Source organism: Lissotriton helveticus, chromosome 3_2, assembly GCF_964261635.1.
Source record: "Lissotriton helveticus chromosome 3_2, aLisHel1.1, whole genome shotgun sequence".
In the NCBI taxonomy this organism is placed as follows: domain Eukaryota; kingdom Metazoa; phylum Chordata; class Amphibia; order Caudata; family Salamandridae; genus Lissotriton; species Lissotriton helveticus.
In genome coordinates, this window is record NC_136062.1 from 286865281 (window position 1) to 286879847 (window position 14567).

Consider the following 14567-nt stretch of genomic DNA (forward strand, 5'->3'; position numbering starts at 1 on the left):
ACCAACAGAATGCATGAAGCCATCAGACCGAGCAGGCGAAGGACCTTCAGGACTGGAACGACCGCTCCATTGTAAAACAAAGGAATCATCTCCCGTATGTCGCGAATCCTTTGAGGGGGAGGGAACGCACGACATACGGTTGTGTCCAGTACCGCATCTATGAACAGGTTGCGCTGGGAGGGCACCAGGTGAGACTTGGGTACATTTATTGAAAAACCCAACCTGTACAACAACTGGGTTGTCTCCCGCAAATGATGGAGCACTCTCTCTGACGACTCCGCTTTGATCAGCCAGTCGTCTAAATAAGGGAATACAGGAATCCCTGACCTTCTGAGATGTGCAGCCACCACTGCCATCACCTTGGTGAAGACTCGAGGCGCAGTAGTAAGTCCAAACGGAAGGACCGCAAACTGGTAGTGCTGCGATCCCACCGTAAAATGGAGATACCTCCTGTGCGACTTCAGGATTGGGATGTGAAAGTAAGCATCCTGCAAGTCGAGTGACACCATCCAGTCTTCTTCTTGCAGCGCTTGAAGAACCTGAGCAAGGGTGAGCATCTTGAATTTCTCCGGTTTCAGATAGAGATTCAAGACCCTGAGATCCAGGATTGGACGAAGCCTGCCATCCTTCTTCGGAATCAGGAAATACCGGGAGTAGCATCCCTGACCCCTTTCCTGCTCTGGGACCACCTCTATCGCACCTTTTCTTATCAGAGTCAAAACTTCCTCTTGCAGAAGAGACAGATGCTCCTCGGAGCAATACCCTTGGCAAGGAGGGAAATTGGGAGGGAATTCCCGAAAGGGAAGGGCATACCCATTTTCTACAAGATTGAGAACCCAAAGATCTGACGTAACCGATTCCCAATCCTGTAGAAAATGGGTAAGCCGGCCCCCAACCGGACCCACATGATCCTGAATGTCGGATCTAGGGCTGCTTCTCAGGGGCAGGAGGGTTGGAGGAAGTGGAGGAGGAAGAGACCTGACGTCCACGAGGACGCACTCTTTGCTTTCCCCTGTAAGACCTGTACAAGGAGTTTTGCTGCTGCTGTTGTTGCTGCTGCTGGCCTTGCCGGAAATTCCGAAAGGCAGGGCGGCCAAAACCTCTGAATCTTCTGCCAGTTGAAGAACCTCTCACTTGAAGACCCAAGGATTTAGCAGTCGCCTTGCAATCTTTAAACCTCTCAAGGGCCGCATCAGCCTTCTTCCCAAAAAGGCCTGAACCATCGAAAGGAAGATCTAATAATGTCGCCTGAACATCAGCCGAAAAGTCAGAAGATTTCAACCAGGCAGATCTCCTAGTAGCGACAGCAGTGCCCATAATGCGCGCCACAGAGTCTACAGTATCCAAACCGCTCTGAATGACCTGGCGAGCAGCTGCCTGAGCGTCAGAGATGACTTCCTCAAAATCCTTCCTGCTGTCATCAGGAATTTTTGGAACAAGAACATGCAAAGAGTCCATCAGAGCGTGTAAATATCTCCCCATCAAGCAAGTGGCATTTGATGACTTCAATGCCATACTGGCAGAGGAGAAGGACTTCTTTGCCACCTGATCCTGCTTCTTTGCCTCCTTCTCAAAAGGAACTTGAGGGAAAGCACTAACGTTCTTCTTGGAGCATGCAGCCTGAATGACCAAACTCTCCGGTGAAGGGTGAGAGGTTAAAAAGGCAGGATCATCAGGGGCAACCCTGTATCTTCTGGCTACACTTTTAGAGACAGCTGGAGCCGACAGAGGTTTTTTCCACACCTCTAGAATGGGCTCTGTCAGAGCATCATTGAAAGGAAGAAGAGGTTCCACCACTGAACTCGGAGAATGAAGTACTTCAGTCAGAATATTAGATTTGAATTCTGCTGTAGGCAAAGTCAACTTAAGGAGACTGGCAGCCTTCCTCATAATCAAATGATAGGGTTGAATGTCCTTAGAAGGAGTGCTAGAACCTGATGGTAACTCCCACTCTGGAGAGAAATCCAGGCTTCCTGCTTCTGCCAAATCCTCAAAAGTATCTTCATCCAATTCACCCTCTTCAAGGTCAGATTGTGAATCCAAAAACCTCCTTTCCTCCAGAAGGCGCTGAGCCTCTCTTCTGGATCTCATCTTGACCCGTTTTGCCCTCGGATCCACCACCGGCTCCGACGGATTCGGAATCGACGTCGGGATCGAATCCGCAGGTTCAGAGGGATGTGTTCTAGGCCGACCCGGAGCAGGCGAAGCCGGAACCGGCGTCGATGGCTTCGGTGGAGCCGGAAAATGCCACGGCGGCGTCGGAGCCGGCATGTAAGGCATAAACGGAGCCGGAGGGTAGGAGTGAGGGACTCCTAAGCTAAAAGCCAAAGGACCCATGGGACCCGAAGGTGCACCAGAGGGGTACCACGACCTCGAAAAGACTCCATACATCGCGTTGAGAAACGCAGAAGGGTCCTGGCCTGGGGCAGGAAATGGTGGATGAAAACCTTCAGGCCTGTCCCGAGGAGCGTTCGGATTCGGCTCACCTAAGAGCTCGGAACCCTCATCCTCACGAGGTTCCTCCTCATCTCGGACCGGGGACGGCGCCGGAGATGGATTCGGAGCCGGATTCGTAGTCGGAGCCGGAGACGGCGCCCGTGACTCAGAAGGGGAGGCCTCACCTTCAGGTTCTGGATCCGAAACTTCAATGGTCACCACCTTCGAACGAACCTTCGGTGACCTCGACCTCGATCCCGACTCCTTACCAGAACGACGTCGGGACTCATGTCTCCTCTTCTTATGTTTCCTCTTTTTTGAAACATGATCCGAAGCCGACTTCGAAGACGACCTTCCTCGAGATCCAGACCTCGACCTCGATCTCTACTTCGACCTCGCCCTTCGAGAACGAGACTTCGACGATTTCCCCTTTCCAGCTTTCATCTTAGCCACCAGGAGCTTCGCCTCTCTCTCCCTCAGGGCCTTCGGGTTCATCTTCTTACACGAAGAGCAGTCCTCCACATCATGGTCCGAGCTCAAGCACCAGATGCAGTCGCTGTGTGGGTCGGTAATGGACATCATTTTGCCGCATTCTCTGCAGGGCTTGAAGCCGGTCTTTTTCGAAGACATTGTCGAAGAGACAGGAAACAGACGCAGAAAATGTTAATAATATAGACAACAAAGTATCCGTTGGCTACAGAGATTCCCGATAACCGTTAGCGTCGACGACGCGGAAAAAAGGGAACTGATGTCATCACGCCGGCGTGGGCCTATTATAGGCGTCGGTGACGTCAGCGGAGTCGCGAGCGAGGTCGTGTCTCTATGACGTCAGGAGTCCACGTCGGCGCGAGGCTACGAAAAAAGAATTTCCGAATGTTGCTGACGCAGGGGGTATTCACAAGGTGAGGAATCCACACGGCAGATGTATCTATCAGAAAACTGATTTCCCCCTAGTTGATAGAGCTACAGTTCCGAGACACAAGAGTTGCGCATCTAGGTCATAACAGAGGTGAAAGCTCATCGCCACACACTGCTGAAACGGGGCGGCAAGCCGACCACACCACAACGCCATACGGGCACTGCACCACGACAAGGGGCTGACCCGCTTGAAAGGCATCCTAAAACACGCGCGTTCAGCTACACCGCAGAGCTCGGATAGAGCGCAAAACCTGGTAGGAGGCCCTAAACGGGCGCCCTGAGCCTGAGCGAGCTCCGGGACTCTAAGGAGATGGGATACACTCCCGGCAATGACGCGCTGCGAGGGGACACTAAACCTTACGTATTGTTGGTTGCTCAGATACTCTTTACAAAGTAGTCTATGATTGATTGAAACGCATAACATGACTGTAATGTTTATTTCTTGTTGCGAACTTAATGTGGCACGGACCAATGCTTCCTCGCAGTGCAATGTACAGAGATGGAACTCTATGTTGTATGATAAAAAACAATAAAAATATATTAAAAAAAACAAAAACAAGTGGTCACGCATATGACCACATAACAAATGATGCCTTTATACGGCACACTACTAAGATATTTAGTAGGATAAAAACACATTTTAATTTTGCATTTAATAACATGAACCACCATTAAACTGCTGACAAATCTCTCAAATTTTACAGTGACAAGGAAGGAATGATTTCTCCACAGATGGTACAGAATCCTCCGCTTACATGGCAGCTTGGTGAACAAGTTGTCAATCCCAATGGCATAGGCAGGTCCAGGTGGCTTCTAAAATGTTGATCTCTGTGCACAAATGTCTGGTGCAGTGAAATGGTGTTTGTGCTGAGAGGGGTCTGGACTACTGTGGCAGAGTTGCAGGTTTCCCAATACAGACAGAACACATACCGGCTTATGGAAGGAAAGTAGGAGAAACATTCTCAGCTATGTCGTGGTGGGTTTCAGTTAGCCAACATGACAAGTGACAGGAGTGGAGAAAAGGCAAAGTACACATCTGAAACAGGGCGTGCGGGGCTAGGAAGGAACACTTTTCCTATTGTGTCAACAAACACAAAGAGGAGGGTGGGGAGGAGCCTGTCAGCCCTCGTCTCTCAAGGTAACAGGCCGATGGCAGAGGAATATCTGTAAACGGTAGACCATATTCAATGCAGAAAGGAAGTCGAGGAGGAGAGCCCGAACTAGACGGAGCTGTGTCATTGTCCCTTTTTCTCTTCCCGACCCAAGTGGGTCCCAAAGGTGTATCGTTTTTCCGAACAGAGGACACATGTGGGAACAGAGAGAAAAACAGGGCTACAGGGAGTTGTTGTCATGTCCATGTTTCTCTTTCCCCCTGCCCTGAGCCCTAAAACTTGGACCCCTTCTTAAAACCTACCCCGATCCCCCCTTGCCCCGAGGCCTAGAACTGCCCCTCCTACCCTGGAAACTGCCCCTTCTGCCCCCCTGACCTGAGCCCTAAAACTCTGCCCCCTACTTAAAACCTAGCCCAACCTCCCCTTGCCCTGAGCCCTAAACCAGCCCCTCCTACCCTGCAAACCTCCCCTTCCGTCTCCCCCGGCACTGAGCCTTAAAATGCTGCCCCTACTTAAAACCTGCAGTACAGTGAGTAGCTAGAAACAAAAACTGGACCAGCATGCGAATCTGGACAACAGTGATTCCTGCAAGACCCCCAGGCCTCTTTTGTGAACAAAATAGTACTGACTGAGCATTGTGATGACAGGGTATAGAAAGAAATAATCCCACAACTGTTGTACAATAAACACTAACTGCTATACCAATGTTCTGTGACCTTCAGTATTATTTGCATAAAACAGCCCAACTACCAGAAACAACTAATCAATGGATATCACGGAACTGTATAATAATATGACAATAGGTGGTAAAATATCTATAGAAAGCTGTCTGAACTGGACCACTTTCTCTACGTACAACAGCCAACAAGCTTGCGCTGCACAGGGCGGAATGCACTGGGTGCATAGGGCGACATGCTGACTCTGCAAGGAATGATATGATATGATAGAAATTATTTATAGAGCGCACGTTCACCAACGGTGTCTTGGCGCTTGAGTGGAGAGGCTGAAGGCCACAGCAGTGTGTTGGAATTAGTTGTATGCTTGAGAGAAAAGCCAGGTTTTAAGCGACTTCCTAAATTGAGGATAGGAGGGTATTAAGCAGAGTTCTGAAGGGAGGGAATTCCAAAGGAGTGGGGCTTGGGTGGAAAATCTCAGGCCACCATGTTTCTTGCGTCTGAAAGTGCAAGGGGACAAGAGATTGGAGCAGGAGGAGCGTAGGACGCGGGAAGGGACATAGCGGTGGATTTGAGAGGCAATGAAGGAGGGTCCCTGGGAAGAGAGGGCTATATGGATCAGGCAACCCAGGTTGAAGAGGCTGCGCTGGATCACTGGGAGCCAATGAAGGCTCCTAAGGAGGAGTTTAGTGTGGCTAAACTTTGGCTGGCCATGGATTAGCCTGGCTGCTTGGTTCTGGACAAGTTGAAGTCAGTGGGATTGGTACGCGGGAATTCCGACATACAGAGAGTTGGCATAGTAGATGCGGGACATGACTAGTGCCAGGGTGACTTGAACGAGAGCTTCATGTGAGAGAATTCTGCTGATTTTCCTGATTCGGCGTAGGTGGAAAAAAACAGGCAGAGACCACCAAATTGATTTGAGCCCTCATGGAGAGGTTGTCACTGATAGTGACGCCTAGGCTCTTGACCGAGTTGACAGGGGATGGTGGACAGCCCAAGGAGAGGGGCCAGAAGTTGGAGTTCCAAGGGTTGCCTGGGGGTCCCGTGAGAACCAGCTCTGTCTTGTCAGGATTAAGTTTGAGCTGGTTTGCGTTCATCCAGCTGCTGATGAAGGTCATGGTGGATTGAACGTTCTCGATAGAGGAGGGGGAGGAATCGATGTTGAAGATGAGCTGAATGTCATCGGCATAATTAGAAATGACAACTGCTCTTTTCTGGAGTTCGGAGATCAGGGGAAGAATATACAGGTTAAACAAAAGGGGGAGAGGGAGGAACCCTGAGGGACTCCACAGGTAAGTCTTTTCTCCTCCGAGGAGAAAGTGGAGAGGCGGACCGCTTGATATCGGTCCTAGAGGAATGTAAGCACTATGCACAATGGATACCATGCACTATGTTTAATAGCTAACATGTTACTTCTACAGTGGCTATGATGTGGTGAGTGTCTAAAATGCTCCATAAGCAGTAGCAGACCACATGCAGAGATTGATGCACCTGATAACCCTCAGCTGATGTAGTTCATATGCAACTGCTAGTGTGCTTCTGGTACAACACTTGACCTGCTCCTTGTGTAGTGACTGCCATGCTACATATACAAGGTGTTCCTATTGCAAATATTGATGCGAGATGTGTGCACTAGTGGGGAGCTAATACATACTGTATACAGTGGATGACATGCTGCACTCTAATGCATGCGCAGACTGCAGCACTTTTGACCGAGTTGACAGGGGATGGTGGACAGCCCAAGGAGAGGGGCCAGAAGTTGGAGTTCCAAGGGTTGCCTGGGGGTCCCGTGAGAACCAGCTCTGTCTTGTCAGGATTAAGTTTGAGCTGGTTTGCGTTCATCCAGCTGCTGATGAAGGTCATGGTGGATTGAACGTTCTCGATAGAGGAGGGGGAGGAATCGATGTTGAAGATGAGCTGAATGTCATCGGCATAATTAGAAATGACAACTGCTCTTTTCTGGAGTTCGGAGATCAGGGGAAGAATATACAGGTTAAACAAAAGGGGGAGAGGGAGGAACCCTGAGGGACTCCACAGGTAAGTCTTTTCTCCTCCGAGGAGAAAGTGGAGAGGCGGACCGCTTGATATCGGTCCTAGAGGAATGTAAGCACTATGCACAATGGATACCATGCACTATGTTTAATAGCTAACATGTTACTTCTACAGTGGCTATGATGTGGTGAGTGTCTAAAATGCTCCATAAGCAGTAGCAGACCACATGCAGAGATTGATGCACCTGATAACCCTCAGCTGATGTAGTTCATATGCAACTGCTAGTGTGCTTCTGGTACAACACTTGACCTGCTCCTTGTGTAGTGACTGCCATGCTACATATACAAGGTGTTCCTATTGCAAATATTGATGCGAGATGTGTGCACTAGTGGGGAGCTAATACATACTGTATACAGTGGATGACATGCTGCACTCTAATGCATGCGCAGACTGCAGCACTTACGACATTCATTGGCTGCAATGGCTGATGTACAAGTTAAAGAGCCTACGTGCTCCTACTGCACTGGCTGATGGACTTTTTCAGTTACAATTTGAAGTGTAACCAATACTTTTGCTGAAATGATGGTAAAACACACACTGCTATTCGGTGTTTATGTATTCTAATTTAAAGAACACTTGTTCATTTTGCACAGCGGTCGTAATGATTCAGTGACAGCTGGCTATAAAGTGAATGTGAAAGCAGTGCCTCTGTGTTCAGATAATATACAAACATGTAAATGCTAGTAAAGATCTGGGATGAGATAATTATTAAGCCACAGAAAGGAATGGCCGCTGTCCACAGCGATGGTGCTGAAGCCCCCCGCACCTGCCAAGGGACACTTGGGTCCATGACATACAGATGCCTCATTGAACTGCAGATGTCACTTATGAGGCAGGTGACAAACGGCAGGTCTGGCAACTCACTTTCCATTTTTAGATATTTCCAACTTTTACTTGTTGTGACAAGACCCCAAATGGATTAAATTCAAGCGTGCGATCAGACACCACGGTAGACCGGCTGCTATTTGTTGATTACTATTGATTTTCTTTGATACTTCATTTAAAAATCAATAACTGGGAAGAAAAATAGGCCTGGTTTACACACACTTAAACATCCCATTGTAGGCTGCGAGGGGCTATGGCTTTGGCAGGACACGGGCATCCAATTATGAGGAAAGCTCTTAACAGGTGAAAGCAAGGGCTGCTGGTCGATAGCTCAGTTTTCATTCTCAATCAGGAGAAGTGGCTATAAATTAGGCTCATCGGTGTTATTTTCTCGACATTCCAGCCGCAAACACCTCCAGCCGGAACAGGATTTGCATAAAATATTAGCAGGGACCGGAGAATCGGGGCCTTACCTGGAGTTCATGCGAGCCTTCAGCTTCTTAACTCTCTTCTTGGCCTTCTGTCTCTCATCGCTGTCCTTGGGGGGCTCGGGCGGGGCGGGGCTCTCTAGCACAATATCAACAATATACTTCTTCAATGAGAGATGCTCCTGCACGAGATATTAAGGTAATTAAAAAAAACTATCCACTTGACTGGAGCAACATTAAATCACAGACAACAGCAGTAAAAAGCCCATCTATATGGTTGTTTATTTGACCTCTGGACGTATAAGAAGGTAATGTTACAGATACAGTAATTAGATAAACTTCTCAGCCATATTAAGGCGGATCAGAACGTAAATAACAACTCATGAATATTTTCAATTTCAAAGAGTACAAACTCACAAATCACTAGGTGGAGAGCAATTCTTTAATAAAAAAGGCATCATCTTGACAAAATTGTGTTAGCCAATGGTTGTACAAATTCTAATCTACCTTTTATAGCCAAGGAACCTTTGATAGTAGTCACAACCCAGGGCTAGTGAAGTAATGAGAATGTTTGGACGACATTCAATTCAGATGCCAGAAGCCCTGAAGGACAAGTTACTTACCTTCAGTAACACCTTATCTGGTAGAGACATAGTCTAGCCGCAGATTCTTTACCTTTGAACTTCCAGGCGTCAGGCTGGATCCAGAATATTTTTGATAGCAGTACTCCTGCACGCCGGCAGATGGCGTCAGTTGACTACACGTGACGTCATGTTTGTCGTGGTGGTGATGTCTGTGTCGTCAATATAATCACCACTCCAGCACGCTGATGGCAGTACTTATCACGACCATCCACGTCAGAAGTGCCGAGCCATGAAGTGACTGACCATGGTGTATTAATAAAAGACAACTAGAGCCGTGAAGGGGATAGCCCTAACAATAAAAACAATTCCGTAGTGCAGGGAGGATGGGTGGGTGGGTAAGGAATCTGCGGCTAGACTACGTCTCTACCAGATAAGGCGTTATCGAAGGTAAGTAACTTGTCCATCTGATAGAGACATCTGGCCGCAGATTCCTTACCTTTGAACAGGGTTGGATGACAAAGGCACGCATGGTTGAACCACACATGCCTCTACCACGCAGCCCAAACAATTATTGCGTCTCAACAACACATTCCTTTACCTCACATGCCTTCACCACACAATTCTGTGGTGAAGGCATGTTTTGTAAAGGGATGTGTGGTAAAGTTCACACCCCCTTCCCTCAACCCAAAGTCCAATACTCCTGACCCCTGCCCTATAACCCAACCACCCCCAAGCCCTAAAAACGACCGTCCCTTAAATCTTAAACTGTCCTGATTCCCCCTGCCCAAAAACTTCACCCTTGCCCTGAATATTGCCCCTTCCCCCAGCCCTGAGCCCTAAAACTAGGTCCCCTACTTAAAACCTACCCCGATCCCCCCTTGCCTTGAGCCCTAAAACTGCCCCTCCTACTCTGGAAACTGCCCCTTCTGCCCTCCTGACCTGAGCCCTAAAACTCTGCCCCCTTCCTAAAACCTAGCCCGACCTCCCCTTGCCTTGAGGCCTAAAACAGCCCCTCCTACCCTGCAAACTGCCCCTTCCGCACCCACCCTGATCTTTAAAACTCTGCCCGATACCTTAAAACCACCTCCGACTCCAGCCCCCTTCCCTGAGCCCTACAAATCACCCCCTCACTAAAAACCTACCCTCCGACCTGAGCCCTAATACCGACCCCCTCCCTTTAAAGTTACCCCCTAGCCCAGCTTACGTTGTTGCATACCAGTCCTTCCACAGGTCCTCCTTTCCAGTTCCTCTCCCTGGCCACCAGTAGCTAGAAGGCTGACTGCCTTACCATGCATATGCGTGGTTCAGCCATATGTGTGGTTAAGGCAAGCGGTGTTCAGCTTGTATTGAAACGGAACGCCGGGCCACTATCAGCTTTAGGGACCGCTCCCTCAAAGCCTTTGGCGCCATAGTCAGGCAATTGAAGCTCAACTCTATCGTGGTCCCGCTTCAGACACCAGAAACAAATGAAGTGGAGGTCCGTGAACGACATGGCGCGGTGACAGGCACCGCATGGCTTGCGCAAAAAGAAAAGAACTGACGTCAGCACCCTGTGTGGGAGTTTTATTGACGACGACGAACACAATGTTACACGGAGTTGAATGACGCCATCTACCTGTGTGCAGGGGCACTGCTATCAAAAATCCTCTGAATCCAGCCTAATGGCTGGTAGTTCAAAGGTAGGGAATCTACGGCTAGATGTCTGTCAGATTGTCCTAGTTTATTTACTAGAACAAAAACTTACACCTAGGGATAAAGAGACATCAGTGACTTGGGCTTAACAAAGCACTCAAAGAAGCTGCACTATCGATTTTTCTTTAAACCGTGTCTTAAACTTCTTTTCAAATCATTGTGTCTCAAATTGCCTTCTGTGTTGGCCAATGACTACTCGCTCGAAGATGCTTTACATTTTGAAATCGCTGGAGCTCGGACTGGTAGCACTTACTGACAGTGTAAAAGAAGGGGAAACAGTAGGATTTAAGGCCGCACACCACTGATATTCCACAATCAATTAAAGATTATTTAATTGTTTGCATTTTAAAAGCATTGTTATAATCAAGTACCACAGACAATGGATACAAGAAGGCTCCACACAGGTTCCAAGAGATAAAGCTTTATTGGTCGACTCTACTACTCTACTACACAACAGCTGTCTTGCCTCAGAAGAAACAACATTCTAAGGCAAGCTCACAATCCCAACTATAGGAACATTCTAATGTTCTAAATGGAGGAGGGGAGGAGGGGAGAAGGAATGTACCAAGCAAAAAAAATTACAACACACCTTCCCCATAATGATTGGCAAACTTGAGATTGCTAAGGAAGCCCATTCCAGAAGAAGCAATAACAAGAAACCGGGAAAACCCCCAAGGATAGGGTGAGCACCACAGGAGAGAAAAGAACCCAGAACAGAAGGAAAAGGCAAAGCCAAAACAAAACAAGTTCATCTGTTTATTGCATAGTCTTTGTGCTATGCCTGAGCTTTGATTTGCCTACCAGATGTTTTATTTCCAACATGGTCACTGAAAGCTACACAGTCTGAGGAGCCGTCCCTGGAGGTCAAAGAACAAGAATTATCCTAAAGGGGCGAATTGCCAGAAGTGACCTAACAAGTGGCCCTAGCAGTCATTTCCTAGACATCCCACTATCCATTAAGAGAATGTAAAGAGTAGTCTGACATCACTGGCATATATCCTCTTTGTGTTTGCTAGATTTAAACCCTTCTATTACTTAATACACTTGTTGAGGTATATTTTCCATTTAGTAGACTCACTCTTGATTGTGATAAAATGAGATGTGTCAAATAAATGTTTCTTACTCCTTGACTACAATAGGGTTAGGCAACTTTAAATCCCTCCGTAGGCTTGCTTTAAAGGATCCATAAATCCGATTCTCCCTCACTTCATTCATTAAACACAATTCTAAGGGTTTTAGCAAACGTTTCAAACCATGTCTTAATCCCAAGGAACAAGAGTGATAAATGGGGATGGGCCTGCGATGCTACATATTAAAGTGCAAAAGAATGCAAACCCTTCCCTTTGCAATTAGTCTCAAAGCCTGAGAAACCTAGCACCGCTGCAGCTTTATGCTATGAAGGGTCATGTATTTTCAACGGCAGATCCTCGTTGTTGAACTTACTTTGCTGACATGTTAGTTCTCCCTTTCATACACTCTTAAAATTATTTTAATTTCAGAACATAGAAACTTATAGCTGGCTTTGTAGTGGGTACACAATGTGCACAACTGAAATTTTATGGGCAGACCAGATGACATAATGCTTTCTCTGCTGCCAAATATTCATAAAGAACAAGTTACTTACCTTCGGTAATGATATATCTGTAAGAAACATTAGTTATAGATTCCTTACTTTAGAATAACCCCATGCATCAGACTGGATCCTGAAAGTTTTTTCGTCAGCAGTACCTCTGCGCGTCTGTAGGGGGCGTCGGTCAGCTCCGCGTTAGTTGTTGGCGTTTTTTTCGCCAGGATGACATCGCGGTAGCTACTTAGATGCCGCCCTCGTCCGCTGACATCAGTGATGCACACAACTTACCGCGCCAGAGACGCAGAGCCATGCCAGACACTGACCACTGGTGCACATAACTAGGGCCCTGAAAGGATATCCTTTACCCTGGAAACAGTTCGCAGAACGGGGATGATGGGTGAGGCGGTAAGGAATCTATAACTAACTAATATTTCTTACAGATATATCGTTACCGAAGGTAAGTAACTTGTTCATCCGAAAGCAACATGTTAGGTATAGATTCCTTAACTTAGAATAGATACCCAAGGGAACCAATCTTACACTAGGAATGCCTGGAGAACAAAATGGCCAAAGAAGCAGTCTCTCCAGACATGACTGTCAAGACAGTAATGTTTTGTAAATGTGTGCAGCAAGGCCCACGTAGTTGCTTGACAGATGTTATTGAGAGGAACGCCTCTTCCTAGAGCAGTAGTTGCTGCTGTCGCCCGGGAAGAATGGGAGCGCAGCCCCACTGGAGGCTCTTTCTTTGCCAGAGAATAACAGGCTTTTAACACACAAAACGACCCTTTGGGAGATGGTATGTTTGTGTACGGCCCGACCTTTCTTTGCACCCACATACCCATCAAAGAGCTGGTCATCCACTCGGAACTGTTTGATTCGACCCAGATAAAAGAAAAGCGCCCGTTTTGGGTCCAGACGGTGGAGCCTCTCCTCCTCTATCGAGGGATGTGGAGGCGGAAAGAGGGTGGGCAAAGTGATGGTCTGCCCGATGTGATAGGCAGTGACAACCTTGGGCAGGAAGGATGGACGAGTCCTAAGGACCACTTTGTTCAGATGAACCGATAAGAAAGGAACCTTAGAGGAAAGAGCCTGGAGCTCACCCACTCTCCTTGAAGAGGTGATGGCAACCAGGAAAGCAGTCTTGAGCGTAAGAAGCCTCAAGGGGCAGTTGTGAAGCAGCACAAAGGGATCACACATTAAATATGTTAAAACACGATTCAAGTCCAACTGGGCCATAATGAAAGGAATAGGAGGGAAGAGGTGAGTTATTCCTTTCAGAAATCTATTTACATTTGGGGACTTGAAAAGAGAGGGCTGATCTGGAAGCCGAAGGAAGGCAGAGATGGCCGAGAGATAGCCCTTGACAGTGCCCAGAGCAGAGCCCTGCTGGGCCAAAGAAAGGAGGAACAAAAGAACCTCAGAAAGAGGGGCATAAAGGGGATCCTCAGCCTTTGCTGTTCACCATGCCACAAATTTGTTCTACCGGCAGGCATATACCGTCTTAGTGGAAGGATGCCTGGCTGCCAAGATTACATCACCAACTTCGGGAGGCATGTCGAAAGACGTCAACTGCCGTCGCTCAATCTCCATGCAAGGAGGTGGGGACTGGACAGGTACCGTGTACGACCGTCCCCAGCTGCTGCATCAGAAGATCATCCCAAAGGGGCAGACGAGTCGGAGGATCGATGGCCATGTTGAGCAGCTCGGGATACCAAACTCTTCGTGGCCAATACGGAGCCACAAGAATGACTGGGGCCCTCCGAGATCTGAACGCAATCGGACAGATTCCCCATATGCTGCGCCCACTGGAACTTCAGGTCCCACTGCAGAGCCCGCATATGCCACCTGGCATGATCGACCAGCAGGATGCAGGAGACCATGAGGCCCAGTAGCCTGTAGGGTCATTCTGACCGAAACCCGGGACAGAGGCTGAAAGATCCGAATCATAGCCCGAATGTCCCGGTCTCGCTGTTTGGGAGTATAGACCCAAAACTGCGTCATGTCCAGAATGGCTCCGATGAAGAGGAGCATCTGAGAGGTAATCAGGTGTGACTTCTGCAGATTGATGCAGAACCCCAGCGAATGCAGGAGATTGGCCGTAGTCTGGAGGCGGGAGACAACTAACTGGGGCGAGCCCGCCTTTCAACAGCCAGTCGTCGAGATAGGGGAAGACTGAAACCCCTGATCTGTGCAGATGAGCTGCAACCACCGCCATTACTTTCATGAACACCTAATGGGCGCTGGTAAGTCCAAAAGGGAGCATTGTGAACTGA

At 48.1% G+C, this 14567-nt stretch overlaps 1 protein-coding gene across 2 annotated transcripts in view; it reads right to left on the reverse strand.

Annotated features, from left to right (window-relative positions):
- Nucleotides 1-14567, reverse strand: part of SCAPER (S-phase cyclin A associated protein in the ER) — a 3246499-nt gene that overhangs the window by 1746549 nt on the left and 1485383 nt on the right. For both annotated transcript variants that reach the window (XM_078685236.1, XM_078685237.1), the window contains exon 21: nt 8494-8630. In XM_078685236.1, coding sequence (XP_078541362.1) covers nt 8494-8630 — 137 coding nt within the window. The remainder of the gene's footprint in view (nt 1-8493; nt 8631-14567) is intronic.